At 38.4% G+C, this 15,059-nt stretch overlaps 1 protein-coding gene across 2 annotated transcripts; it reads right to left on the reverse strand.

Annotated features, from left to right (window-relative positions):
* Positions 1 to 604: 604 nt before the first annotated feature.
* On the reverse strand, positions 605 to 10,632 carry LOC116262539 (uncharacterized). Of its 2 annotated transcripts, XM_031641991.2 has the most exons (10): positions 10,151 to 10,631; positions 9,854 to 10,040; positions 8,748 to 8,834; positions 6,843 to 7,729; positions 6,712 to 6,760; positions 6,517 to 6,642; positions 2,942 to 3,046; positions 2,707 to 2,798; positions 2,463 to 2,616; positions 605 to 1,039 (listed from the first exon to the last, which is right to left on the reverse strand). In XM_031641991.2, exons 1-10 carry the CDS (start codon positions 10,408 to 10,410, stop codon positions 755 to 757), a joined length of 2,232 nt encoding a protein of 743 aa, XP_031497851.1. In that variant the 5' UTR covers positions 10,411 to 10,631; the 3' UTR covers positions 605 to 754. The 2 variants fall into 2 exon arrangements, with proteins under 2 accessions (XP_031497851.1, XP_031497852.1); XM_031641992.2 differs by lacking the exon at positions 605 to 1,039 and having other exon boundaries at positions 2,464 to 2,611; positions 10,151 to 10,632.
* Positions 10,633 to 15,059: the final 4,427 nt, after the last annotated feature.

Raw genomic sequence — 15,059 nt, forward strand, 5'->3', positions numbered from 1 at the left:
CAAATTTAAATGCCATTATGTTTAATTCATCAATGCCAAGATATTCAGTTTTTCATGAATCTATCTTAAATGTCGAAGCAAATTAATGAAACATTACAACTAGTGTTCATCTCCCATCCTTAGGACAGATTGATGGGATACTCACCGAGCATCCCTGCTACCAAATGACCCCTAAGTTACTATACAGGACAAAGTTAGTTACCCTGCAAAATGCACAGGCATAAGTATTTTGTCATTTATCATCAAATAATCTTCTCCAGACCAATGTCACACTTAGTGAACTTGTTCACTTCAAGCTGAACATGATCACCTGATTAGTCTTAAGGCTTCATTAACATGGGTGAGAATGCTGAGGGAGACTGGTAGACCTTGGCTTGACTCGTCTCTTTCGAAACTGCATGCCAGTTGAACCTCACCAACCCTGACCAGCCTACATTTGTGACAGCCGGGAATAATGGTTTTCCACTTAGGGGTGCAAAAATCGACTTACAGACGACAATACAAAGCCAACTCAAACCCGCATCTAGGGCCCAAAAAAATGAAAGCATCGGCGACCAGACAGCGAACTAAATAGTATATTACCAGGTCTGATGCTCCCTCACTATGAATAAAATGTTTAACGGCTTTGAAGATGGCAGTAAGATAAATGTGTACAAATGTGAGTACTACAATTGTGTTATGATACATGCACTAGAATACAATGGCAATCGACCTGTACAAAATGATAGCCGACTTATTTACAGTCTGAATGAAATCAGTGTTCAACTTTCAGTTGCGAGCTCAGACCAGTTTCCAATGCGAGAACTTCTGTTTTCAAGGCAAGAACCTTCTTTGGAATGTTCGGTAATGAGATAGTACCCTGATCATACCCATTCATCAGTAGTTTGCCAATTTTGGACTTCCACTCAGATGGATCTTCAGTTTTATTGTCGTGAACAACCCTGTCACAGTAGTTGAGCATTGATCCTAACCCAGTGTTTGGTCTCCAACCATAGTCCTCCAAGGTCCGTGCTTCATCTTCTGTCAAATCTTCTCCAACCTGGTAGTAGAGCGAGAATCAGTCAGGTACAGAACTTGAATAATATTGTACAAGGGCATAATCATAGTTGACAAAATGTATATGCCAATACATTCATGAGGCAAACAATGATTTTTGCTTAACCATCAGTTTTATCCACATGGAACTGAAACCAGGTGCCAGTTGCCACCGATTTATGAAGCAAATGAGTACTTTTTGCGAGATCATCTGCTATTCAACATCAGGCGAATCAGTTTTTATCTACATGGAACAGAAACCAGGTGACACCTATTTATGAAACAAATGAGTACTTTTTGCAACACCATCTGCTATTTAACATCAGGCGGTCACCAATTACAATGCACAAAGCCTGACCAGGACGAGTAAACAAAATGAACAGTTCATCAATTCAAAAGTGTAGCCTCTGTCGTTTAAATTTAACCACCACAAAATGGACAAACATTATACTAGCAGAGCACACAATCATCGTTGACAACAGATATATGCAATACATCCATCAGGTAAGCAATCCTGGATAGGACTACCCATGGGTTTATCTATATGTAACTGAAACCAGATGGCTAACTATTTATGAAACAAATGTTCAGTTTTTGCAAGTTTATTGGCTACCAATACCAGGTGATCACCAATTACAATCCACAAATCTTGGTTCGAATGAGAATGCCCAATGGACCATTTTGATTTCAAGGACGTTATGCCTGGGGTTTATGTTGGACTTTCGCCATTACAAAATGAAATCATGTGAAGTGTGAACAGCAACTGTGAACATTAGACAATTAGTAGATCAGACTACATAATCAGCTGTTCTATATAATGATGTTACAAACCAGGTTAGACTACGTAATCAGCTGCTTTGTATGATCATGTCGTAGACAGATTGCACTGAACTGAGTTTGAAATAGTTCACCTAAAATCCGAACTAGTGAGTAAAAATTTCAAAACTCTATGCTGACAAGCAATCACAATCACTCAGTAAATGCTCCAGAATCAAGATTTTACCTGGTCTGCCATGTGTACAACCTACCGTTTCTGCAATTTGCTATATAACTATGGGAGAAAATCTGTCCCCTGTTTCTTGTTTCAAGGGACAAGAGAGTGGCAAGGGATCCTTTCCATGAGAACAGCTAAAAAATCAGAAGGAAACTTGTTTTCGAACTCCAACTTAACCTTTTCCCAAAAGCAGGATAAAGAAGTATTTTGTGCAAACTTAGAAAACAGATAAGAGCTTCTATCCTGTTACATCAATCATATGCTTTGGCAGAAGTTAACATCCAAGTAATCTAGAAGAAACGGACCCACTCTTAATATGCGGCCATACACTTTCAAAGAATCCAACCACTACAGGAATCGCCTAAAAGAACTAATGAGAAAGAGAACTAATGAGAAAGAGACAAGCTGAGAACCAGTACTCCATATATCTTACCACCAATGGTCTGTTCTCAAGGAGTGTTGATCTAGTACAGCTTGTGAGTTTCATTGCAGCAATCAGCCGTCTGATTTGCCAATCAATAGGCAAGGAAGGCACAAGCTCAAAGAAGTATGTAGCATAACCATATTCAGGACGCTCCAGAACTATTCTGACTCCAAGAAGCAACTCAGAAGTCAAGACAAGAAACTCAGTAAACAGATCGACCCAAAGATAATCAAACAGAGAAACTAAATGCCACCTGTTGTGCCGTTCAAATACAAAAATAAACGAGAGCAGATCTCTACACCATCCCCATTCAACTGACCACTTGTGAAGCTGTAAATATCGGGTCTACAAATCCAAAAATAACACTTCCTTCAGGCACTAAATTATACATTGAAAAAGGGAGGAGTACCAGCAAGCTTGCTAAGAATAGCATGTGGACAAGATGTACAAATGGAAAAACTAAATGAAAATACCAGAAAATTTCTTGCCTGTTCAATTAGTGAAATTAAACAAGCCAAGCAATAACTGGCTTTGGAACCCTTATTGTGAAAAACCTTGGCCAACTTCAGTATCATTGCCGGACGAGAAAATAGCTGCATACATACAAGAATCATCATTAGTAAACATCAACAAGCACTGAGATGAAGATTAAAAGCCACAACTTAAAATTGTTAAGAGAAAAGGATTAAACAAGGAAAATCGAACATATCCCATACCATGCAGGGAAATACAGCTATGATGACAGTACATGAGAACTTTGAAAATCTAAGACATTGGGACAATGATTGACACACATATATGAGCAATCATCAACTAACAAAATGGAGATTAGAACCACCGCTTTTGCATTGCTTCACCTTTCAAGAGAACTTCACTTCTGTCTAGTAGAGTTTCAGCAAATTTTTATGGCATAGGAAAAAGTACGGGTCACATTCTCTTGCTATACCTGCTCTAAGAGAGCCATGGGTTGTTGAATACACCAAACTCCTATCGCTCTGAGTTGACAGCTGGTGCATTCTCTTGCTATACCTGCTCTAAGAGAGCCATGGGTTGTTGAATACACCAAACTCCTATCGCTCTGAGTTGACAGCTGGTGATCCATGTGACATGGGTGTACTCAGGTTAGGTTGATTCCCACCAATTTATGCCCAAGATCCAGCCTACTGGATTGAACTTTTAAGGACCTTACATCCAACCCCACTTAGCAAGTAGATGTAGCTCTTGTTGGAAGAGGATGCAAAAGGAAATAGAAACTAACTTGTCTGGTAATTAGCTTGCTGATACAAAAAAATCTCCTTCATCCTGACAAACTATTTATAGGCTAATCACCTCCAAAAGGCACAACATTTTTGCTGAAAGAAAAAGCATCCCTCTAGCAATGCACCAGTGTGATGCAATTCCCAATATGACCTATCCCACATGGGTGCAACTGTGGCATTTTTCAAGAACTCTTGGATGCTGGTGCAACACATGTGCACACACATGCAAGTGTGTGTCTATACAGTAACTCAAGCTTATGTATGTATAACATTGTATGTACAGTTAACTCAATGCTACATATCTAATCCTGCAGACCCTACATACCCCTTTGTAATACTCTATGTGATGTCAGACAATTCACAATCTCTCCTCCCTGCCATAAATATCAGGAGGTGATATTCTTACTTAACACCAAACCGAATTGATCTTTCTTATATAAAAATGGTAATTCCACCAATTTCTTTGTTCTCATGACCTGTGTTCCAGAAAATAAGTCACTTCAATGATCTTCGATGGAAAGGCAAACAAGATAGATATGTTGTCTGAACCATACCTGGTAGTCCCCATCCAAATAAAAAATTGGGGAATTATATAACAAAATTTTTTTTCGTTGACTCCTACGGGTACTGTTTCTTCTCCACTGCCACCTATTGGTACTATTGCAGTAAAATTGACATGCAATATAAAGCCTATAGATGTAACCGTTTGCTCAATGCTAGAATCCACAATTGAAGTATCTGAGATTGCATCTCTCATGCATACGCAACATAAGAGATTGTACTAGCTCTTAATTTCACCAACAAAAGTAGGTATTTACCAATCTTTTGTCTTTTTGCCTTTTTTGTAAGAACAAATTATATTAAATAGGGTCGTAACAGAGGGAAAAGAAAAACAAATCACACATTCCTCTAACACGTGAAAAAAATGCCTCTCTTAGTCTTGAAGTTGTAGGCATTATTTGTAATAAGATATTAGTTACAGATGAAGAAAATGCCTCTCTCTCTCTCTCTCTCTCAAATATATATATATATATATATATAGAAAATACTCGATCTGTCTCTCTCCAGTTCATTGTGTGCATGTATAATGCACAAGTTATATTTTTCCAAAATAAGCTTGGCATCAAGCTATATTCTAAGAACTCTCTGAACTTTCTCATGTCTGGCGACCTACTTGCCTTCTGTGTCAAATGAGCAGGTAAGTTTCCTGCAATATCAGTACTAAAACAAGCCAATTGCACTACACACACACACACACACACACTGGTCCACTTAAGTCAGAGAAAGGCCGGACCCTTTGAAATAGATTGTCAAAATAAGTTTTGTGCAATCTAATCTTATAGATATGATATTAAAAGTAATGTCAGAGGAAACATAATGGCAATCTGAGTCAATCATTTTTCAAGATTAAAATATTCTTTTAATCACAAAAAAAATAATGGCTCTTACAGCATAAAAAATTTGATAGTGGAAGTTTTTTTTTTTTTTAAAAAACAACTTGCATTAAAGCATATTATGCTAAATTAATATTCACAAACATGTTAGCATGTTCATTTTTGTTTGATTTTTTTATAAGAATGTAAGTAGTCTGGTTTCTGTCCCTGGTCTAAGTAGTCTGAAAGATACCTTGTTGGCTTGTTCTCTCCAAATGAAAATTATGGTCACCATTTATGAGTTGTCTGCGACTCTGCTGTCTCGAGTCTCGACTGATGGTTCATAAGGTGCTATCCTTAAAAAGTGAATGACAATTTATATTTTTACTTTGGAAAAATAACTTTACACATGGCACTTTGTAAACCATCGACCAAGTTGATCAGACCGCTCATAATCAATCTACATGGTTTTCATATTTACTTAGTTCACATATTTTATGAACTATATACATACTATATATACATACATATATATATATATATATATAAGTACTTACCAGCCTACCAGATCCTCATACTAGATTAGATGAGAGTTGTACTTCAATTTCTTGAAAATACAATTGGTTTACATTTTTTTCAACATAATCTCCACCGTATGATCTTTTTCAAGTCAATAGTCTAGCCAATTCTCATTAAGTCTGGCATACTAATAGGGGAAGAGCCAGGGGGGCAGCAGGGGCCATCGCCTCACTTCAAATTTTCAAAAGAAAAATTTTACATGAAACTTTAAAAATTTTATAAAAATGTTGAAAAAATATATTTTGGCTATGTTAAAATTTTGAAACTATCGTTCGGCTCCTCTAATGAAAAATTCCTAGCTCCGCCCTTGCAGGTCTGGTATCTACTTGTTTTTGTACACACACACACACACACACACACACATACACACTCAATCTGGTAGCTCATTGGGCAAAGAACTTCGATACAAGTGAAGCAAAGGCATGTGTGTGCACACACACACATGTGCCTGCATGCGAAAAGAAGTTTATATGAATACCGAAAAGTTACATGCCTCGGAATTAGAGTGTAAGGCATGACAATTATCCATCATTAACAGCCACACCTCCTAGGATGATGCAGCCTATTTGCAGAACAAATTGTAAACAAAGTGGAGGATGCAAGTTGTGGGAAACGTTCATGGCAAGTAAATTGACAAGGATGAGGCAGCCTAGATTTTTTACAAAGGATTGTGCATTAGAGAGTACTTTTCAAGAATTTCATTTGGTATTTCAACATATGGAGGAACTTCATGAGTCCTAATTCATGGTTTAGAAACTTCCATTTAGCAGGGAAGATATCAGATTTGCAAACTCAATTCATTGTCAGCAACAATATTACATTCCAATATGGATTTAACTGTGGATCACAAACCTTAGATATAACAGTTTCAAGCTCTGCAAAACCATCAGCATCAGGTAACGTTTCATGCCCATCTTCATTTTCCATGTTTCCATAAAGCTTGATTTCGTCAAGTTGCAATCCTCTCTCCAGCAAAATCTGCTAAGTGAACATCACAATCATGAACTGTAATATTAAAAAAAATAGATCTGGAGTGTAATCCTCTACCTGTAGAAGCCCAGGAGCATCTTCTTCAAGGGCTACCTCCACAGAAGACCTACAAATTATTGCCAAAATAATAGCCTCAGAAAATCATTTGAACCAACTAAATGTGAATAATAATGTAGACAGATGCTTACGTTGGTGTTCTCTTCTTCCTGCTCTGAATTTTTAAATCTCTTGCCTTGTGATTCAATAATTCAGAAGACTCATGTTCTGGCGGCAAGGTCCTTCCGGCACACTCACCAAGTTCGCTAGAAATACTTCGTGGGGAAAGCTTACTCTGCAATAGCATTTTGGTGCGCTCATGCAAAGAAATGTGGTCTAACTCATCCATGAAGTCATCAGGATTTTCATTTTTGATACTAACAGGCAGATCCTGTGTTACGGAGCTATCCAATCCATTACAGACAGGAACAATTGCATGACTTTCAATAGGCTCAGTCTTCACTTTCACTGGCAAAATAGACAAGGCAGTATCAAGCATATGGCTGTTACTGTTGACATTCCTTTCCTTGTTCACAAGGCTATCATCAAGTTTCATCTGTGGAATAATGTTCTCAGAGCTATCCAATTCATCATGAAATGTGACCATTGGAGCATCTTCAATCTGCTCAATCTTCACTTTAACTGGGAAATTTGACACGGGAGCATCTACAACTCTGCCATTACCATTGACAGTCATGTCACCATTCACAGGACTGGTCACAAGTGAAGGTTCTGGTATCTGACCTGAACCAATACAATTCCCTGCTTGTGATTCAGCCGCAGGGCAACTTCCAGTCATATCCTCAATGGAGCATGTGAGGTAACCAGAGAATGGAAGAGAATGAGCAGTTGTGCAAGGACTTGCTCCAGCAGCATCAGCAGTAGAACGATCAAAACATTTAATGGCACTTATGTTGGATGAATGACATATTTCTACACTTTGCAATGAAGGTAAACAACAATCCTCATCAATTCCATCTCCAGCAGTCAAATGTTCGTCAACACGACTGGATTTGAACAAACATGCATTTTCTTCTTTCTGCAAATACAGCAGTAAAAATTTGACCTCAAAAGAGCAAATTGCTTTTCCATAGTCTAGGAAAAGTATGTACCAGAAGGGAAAAAAAGAACAGACTTTGATACTTTGCAACAGACTAGAAACTTTAAGCACGAATTGTCCAGGTCTTTTAACAAGACAGACAAAAAATTGGGCAATGACATATCCAGATTCCAGGATTTCTAGCCAGAGACAAGAAACCTTTAGAAAACTGAAGCAGATCAAATAAGCTGGCAGACAATGTAAATATGATGCTGTTAGTTTTTCAGGTAGTAACATGGAAAGGTTTTCATTTTGATAATAAAGATGAGCATGAGACCATTACATGTAGTGCCTTTCTGTCTAGTTTCAATTATGATACCATCATATATGCCAGAGCATGGGTGTTGGTACACGTACCGGTGCAAAGTATTTTCAAAAAGCTTGGTTACTGGGACATGGCCCTGTGTGTGTGTGTGTGTGTGTATCTTAACTGAACTGAAAACAAATGCACAGCAGCAAGCGGAAGCAAAAGGTCAAAGTGTAGAAGATGTTGGCAAAAAAGGCAAAGCATAGATGCATAATCTTTTTTTTAAACAAACCTAAAATTTGGACGATTTTGGATTCAATCAATCTTTGACGGAATCAAAAATTGGATGGATTCGGCCTTCGGTGCATTGACCACACTCAACACGGTCAACCCTGCATCTGAAAAGTCTCCAAGGCAGTGCCAGTACCAATGTCGACTCGTGCCAACACTTGGTACTTCGCTCGAATAGGAGTGTTCATGTGACATAGTTCTCAGGAATATAATTCACTCATTCCATTCCTTTAGGCTTCTTCATTTAAGAAAAGGTTCCAATGAATCAATCGGTTTAACTTGTTGAGATCTTCTTACTAACATCTCCTTTTTCTAAACCATTATTGGGCATCCCCACATCCATCTGACCATTGACAGAAAGTAACTGCTAAAACATGATCAAGAATGACAAATGGAAACTAAAAAAACTTGCAAACCTACCTGATATGTGCAAGGATTTGCACTTGCATTTTCTTGTCTATTACACAACTGACTTTCATCATTTTCACGAACCAAACTGCAATCTCCCTGCAACAATTCAAAAAAGATCAACATTGATTAAACATCAGAAGATGCAGAAACCAGTCATTGGGGTTGATAATTATCATGGAATAGAAAACGCTAAAGCACATGTCAGGTGACTCAAAAAAAGTTCTACGTCAGTAAATTTGTTTCTTCAAGGTTAAATTTGATTAAATATGAATCCCAAACTAGTCCGTAACCTACTGTTTTTTTCGTGTAGGAGCCATATAAAGTGATCATCAGTAGATAAAATGGACATGAAACGTGGATCTTGAAACAGCAGCACATGATTAGACTAGACAAGACAAGACAGAAAAATAATAAAGGCAAAAAATGTGAGGACAAAAGAGCAGGTGGGCAGAACAGGAAGCATAACTCAAATAAAATCTAAGAACTTTAGAAACGTTTCCACCATCATCCCTCATGTTCGAAAATAAAAGGCCAACGCTAACAAAGCAAAGCCTTTCAGCTTATCAAATAATCACACTGACTGAATGATTCCATCAATATAGTGTATAATGCGAACAATAAGGCACTTCTATCATTTAAACCAGAAGACTAGAGGTCCATTTCAGGTTAGAAAATAGATTCTTACATGTTTATATTCATTAAACTTAATGTTCACCCTATCAAACAGACGGTGTTCGACCGTTTTTTGTCATTAAATCCTGGGAACCACGTTTCTAGGAACTTGAAACTATACAACTCATGTTCTTTGCGTTCAGAAACTCACGCAAAGGCTCCAAAGCCAGTTTGTAATCAGCTGGAAAAATGAAAATCACGTTCACAACCAACCATCAGTGTCTTGGCTCATATACATCAATTTCTACTGACTAAAATGTCAACAATTTCCCTTCGAAGAAGCCACCACTTTCTGCAGTTAACACAATCATGATCCGTACGCAGAGACCGATTCTAATTTGAAAAGGAAAACCGAAACCCCAGATCTTCAGTAGATTTCACCAAGCTTCCAGTTGAGAAGGATGAAGAACTTCAGCAAAAAACCAATAACAAAGAAGACATACTCTCGACTCCGCATTCCCTCTAATCTGATGTTCCGCTTGACTTTTTAACGAAAGAAATTGATTCTTGTAGTGTGATGCCTCCGCCTTCCAATGCACGACCTCCTTCTTCAATGCCTCGATGAGCCCTTCATGATCACAAAGTGCTTGCTCCTTCCGCCGAATTTCCTCTTCCTTCATCAACACCAACCTGCAAAAGCAAACAAAAACGGTCAGCATATCCCAAAAATTCTCCTCAACCACCAGAAAGACACCAAAAGAAATTGAATTGGAGAATGATAAATGTCCAAAAAAAAAAACCTTTCTCTCGCAGTAAGAGCATCGTCGAGCTGCCCCCACAGGAAACGGAAGGCGTCCCGGTGGGCCAGGAACTGATGTACGGTTGGTGCGAACTGGGACGGATCCGGTGAAACCGAACTATGGCTAGGGTTAGGGTTAGGATCAGGATTGTGGATCGAGGGCTGAGGGCGGAAGCCGAAACCCGTATCATGGGATCGGTGCTTCCTCTTCCACATCCCTGCGCCATTCTTCTGGTTCCAGGGAGCTCCGTTCCTCTCCATAGTTCCTTAATTCTTGGAGAGAGAGAGAGAATGAGAGATGGAGACTCTACGCTGCAGAAATCGCGCCAGAGGTCCCACCGTTCCCCGAAGCATCGCGACGACTCCGCGCCGCCGTCGTCGTGCCGACACAGCAGAGAGAGGGAGAGCGAGAGAGAGAGAGAAGACAGGCGCGCGGGAGATCCCCGAGAAAGAGAGGGAGAGAGAGCGAGAGAATGAGGATACCGGATAAGCCAGAATGCAGCCAACACGATTCGGACCATCGAAAGAACCGGGACGTTGATGTCCATCCCGCTGTGGGCCAGTTAGGAGAACGTTGTTACGATGAAAAGCTAATCATTAGCCTCCCAAGTTTAAGAAAATTTAGAAAATACCGTCTATTATGTAGAAATTTATGTCTAGACCCTTTGTTGGGAAAAAGAATCTCAAACAACCGACTCACTGGACGGGCAGACCGTGAGACGAAGAGCCCGAGATCATCTTCACTTTATTGTGCGGCCTACGACACATAAGAATAAAAGCACCTGACGCATGAGTTCAGTTCAGCCCCACGAAAGTCCTAGACTGTGTTGCCATACTTGATTTCTAATAAATATGCTGCTACTTAGAAACTTGCCATGACAAACCAAGTTCAATTTGTGAATCAAGCACAAGTACTGTCGCACTATATTTCACAAAGTGCACTAAACAAGATCAGTTGGAAACTTGCCCAAGGAGACCAAGTTCAGTTGAAGAATCAAGCGTAATGTAGCGTCAATCTGACAGAAAGTTCAAGATTGCATTCCAAAAGGACTTGCTCATACAAACAAGGTAAAGGGCAAACATGAGTAAATGAATAAATATATAAGATAAGTGCGTCGTTTCAAATAGCAGAGCAACTCTGGAAAACCCCAAATGAATCGCGATTTTCACCAAAGCATGACTCAAGATATCATAACGTGTTGCCATACTTGATTTCTGGTTGTAGTTACCATCTGCACTGTACTGAAAAAGATGCATGCTCCGAGATTTAGCTCCTTTTGTCCACCTTTTCAAGATACATTGCTCAGGAATCCGTTTAATCTTCATGTGGTCAAGAACTTTTAGGGTGTGACAACATAAAATTCGCAAATTCAAAGTTTTTGCAACTACAAGAAACTAATTGTTCTGTAGCTTCTAGCACCACAAAATATTCTTTAACGCTTTCAACCGCAGTGACCTTATATTTGAATGAATTTCCATCTTCTCCAAGATAATCAACATCACAGTCTGCAACTGCCAATGCTTCTTCTCTGAGTTTTTCAAAAACATTTGGACTGTATGCCTTTGCATCTTCTTTTAGCAGAGAATTGCATAACAAAATTGGGGTAGATTGATTGGAGCCATACAATCCAGTTGAAGTTCAGCTTCTCTCCTATCTTCTAGCACTCTCAAAATACTCCAAAAAGGATGAAAGGTCCATGTCTGAGGTCAAATCGCCTTTTAAAACCCGGTTTATATCTTCATTTCTCCGAAATCATATCTGCAGAAAACTTATCCCGACCATAAGCTAAGGCCCATTTTTCCTCGTCTCTGAACAACTTCTCTAACCATTCATTACCCACAAGATCATGCTTTCCTAACATATGATTCCATGCTGAAAGAAAGCTATCTTCATCATCACAATCAAGTAGACACCTGTGAAAATCTCTTTCAATGCCCTTTTTGTTGAACAAATGGCTTAAGTGTTCAGATGCATTTTGTTGAATATAACATATGCATAGCCGGTGATGTGTATCTCCCCATATATTAGCTATTGCAGTTTCCATTGCTTCCGATCGATCAGTAAGAATTACTTTCGGCCTTTTTCCTTTCATGGCCTTTTCCAAGCTCTGAAAATAACCAGTCAAATGCCCCTGTTGTTTGATTGTATAGTAATGCAGCACCAAAAACGATACTTGTTTTGTGATGGTTAAGCGTCAGTAAACAGTTCAAATGGCCTCCTCGAATCATTTATTTGATAGGTTGTCTCCAAACATACAACATCTCCAAAAACCTCATTGTCTAACCTTGACCTTCCATCTGCCCAAAAAATATTTGTTACAAAGCCTTCTGAATCTAATTGTATGGAGCTGAAGAAAAAAAGGGTCATTTGCTGATTTACTTTCTAGATATTGCATCACAGCTCCTGCATCTCTAGTGGTTGGTGAACTTGTACATCTTGTTCTTAGGCAGTTTTTGCAATCTAATGGCAAAAGTGACAAAGCTTTCACAACCTCCGGCTTCTTCTCCTAAAAATGTATGTCCAGCTTTGGTTCTGATGCCTGCCTGCTTTGTCAAATCAGCAATTTCTGCATCAGCATTTCTCGTTTTCCTATGTGACCTTAATGTGCGAGCTTTAGAAGGAGTGGCTAGTTCATGATTGTGATGTGGCTCAAAATGAGCCACATATAATTTGCCATTCAGTGCTCGTTTCAAAATTGTTCTCGGGTTGCAGCCAAATCTCATAGTCAACCTCTTCTTAGTTCAACTTCAACTTCCTCCTTATGTGAGCTAGGAAAACTTTCTTTAGAGCACACAAGGGACTTGCGCATTAACAAACCATGCTTATTGGTTCTCGAGTTCTGAACTCGAACACCAAATCCTTGTCTAAGAGAGCATATGAATTATAAAACTCTTCTGCCTTGCCATCATCATCAAACTCCATATCAATACTTGGCACATAAGTAGGAGAGTTCAATTTAGTAATGTCAGCCACAGAGTTTTGCTGTTTGCTACTTTCATTAGCATCATCATCTATCATTCTAACATCAACTTCATTTGACCGATCAACCATTACCTAGAGATAGGAAAATAAAAGAGAACGTGATATGTTACAAAAGGGAGTTCATGCAATACAAAGGAAAAAGAAAAATCAAAACCATGATTCCTAAAAGTAATTAACAAATCAGAGAAATCTTTTTTATTGTACAAGTTGGGTACTGGACCGCGCAAGTGGATACCGATCCAAGCATAGGATCCCGATTCTATCTATTGTCGTCTAGCGTTATGACTCCACGAATATCTCCTTATCTAAAGCGTCGTCTCGTCCGTTGATTTAGCTGTTTACTTCATCTGGAAATAATTTATTGGCTCATTACTCGGAGAGCATCTAACTTTCAAATTTGAGGAGTTCCGGAAAGCTGTGAAGGTGATGGCAGGAGGTGGGAATCTCAACAACATACAGCCATTGGTGGGCGTACTTAAAATAACAAGTTACGTCAGCAATTTCAGTAAAATAAAACTCTATGGCAAAGTACCCCGGCCCCAAGACTTTCTCCACTTGTGTCCAATAACAACATGAGAGAGTAAAATAGAACCCTCGCCTTCTCACTTTCTCAATTCCCAGCTTTTCTAGTGAAAGTACATTTGGATGAGAGTGCACACAACTATTGAGGCAATTACGGGCAATCACATGATCTACTGTTTGATAGTCTCCAATCTTAAGTTCATGGTTAATGTGAAGCCCATTCTACATGAGGTCCACACTCACACCAAACAGAGGATCATAAGAGAACGGACGTCAGATCCATGTATATATATGTGTATATATATATCCAGTTATTATAGATTGGAGTGTTTGGCAAAGAAACACATGTAAGTATTCCACAAATCTATTATTGAAATTGAGGCAAATTCATATATAACACTAAACATTGTACTTTTGTTGCCAAATGACCCCTAAAGCTATTATATGGTTCATAATTATGTCAGAAATTTGGAAATGTAGTCAACCTTTGACATATTTAGAAAAAAGCTGCTTAGCATTTGAAAAATCACAAGTTAACCACCTAAGGTTTTAAAATAGTTCACAATAAACATGGGCATCCGGCCGGGTACCCAACGGGCACCCCGTACTCAGCCGGAGTCAGCCTTATGGGGGTCCAATTCGTCTGATAACAAATAAAAATTTATTTTTATTTTATTCAATATATATATATTTTTATTATTATTATTAAAAATATATTTTATATTAAAAAACATTTAATTTATGTTTAAAAATTATTTTTTTATTGTCACCGAGTCAGGTCAAGCCGGACCCAGGATCGGGTTTTGAGCATCGAGCGTGAACCCAAGCTCAGGTTTTGAACATCAAGTCGGTCTAGACCCAACTCTAATCAGGCCGGCCCGATGCCCGGGTCTAGTTCACTTGCTTATTCACATGCAAACCATATTTTAAATAGAACAAAAAAACATTTAAGTATAGTTTGAACGACCATTTTATGGAGGAGAAAATACTTTTTAGATACAACGCTTTTTATGGTCTACAATTTTTTTCATAGCTTCTTCTTGTTTTTTGCTTTTTTTTAAGTGACAAAAGTTAGGGCTGCGGGGGAGATCCTTTGTGCGAGATATTTGGAGTTACTGAAAAGTCGACTTCATATTCTTGAAATTTCTGTTTTTTTTTTTTTAAGAAATTGCCTTTCGCTATTAAGGATAAAATAACCCTCTTCATGAGGTATATTTTAATATCTTCCATTAGTGAAATGCATGTTTCCAATTATTTTATAAATTCAGGTAGACATTTGCAATTTCTCAAATCTTAAAGTAGTAATATATATATATAACAGCAAAACCCAGATTCATTAAAGTTAATTATTTTTTTTTTAGCAATTTAACCTTAAGAGTCATTTGGCGACAAATATATATTAAAT

This window comes from Nymphaea colorata, chromosome 10 (assembly GCF_008831285.2).
Source record: "Nymphaea colorata isolate Beijing-Zhang1983 chromosome 10, ASM883128v2, whole genome shotgun sequence".
NCBI lineage: Eukaryota > Viridiplantae > Streptophyta > Magnoliopsida > Nymphaeales > Nymphaeaceae > Nymphaea > Nymphaea colorata.

Excerpts from the sequence above, each read along its gene's own strand:
- LOC116262539 (XM_031641991.2), bottom strand. The coding sequence starts at position 10,410 with ATGGAGAGGAACGGAGCTCCCTGGAACCAGAAGAATGGCGCAGGGATG. Across the intron at positions 2,799-2,941 it reads TAATTTCACTAATTGAACAG|ACCCGATATTTACAGCTTCA; the intron begins GCAAGAAATTTT and ends TTGGATTTGTAG. Across the intron at positions 2,617-2,706 it reads GTATTTGAACGGCACAACAG|AATAGTTCTGGAGCGTCCTG; the intron begins GTGGCATTTAGT and ends TCTTGGAGTCAG.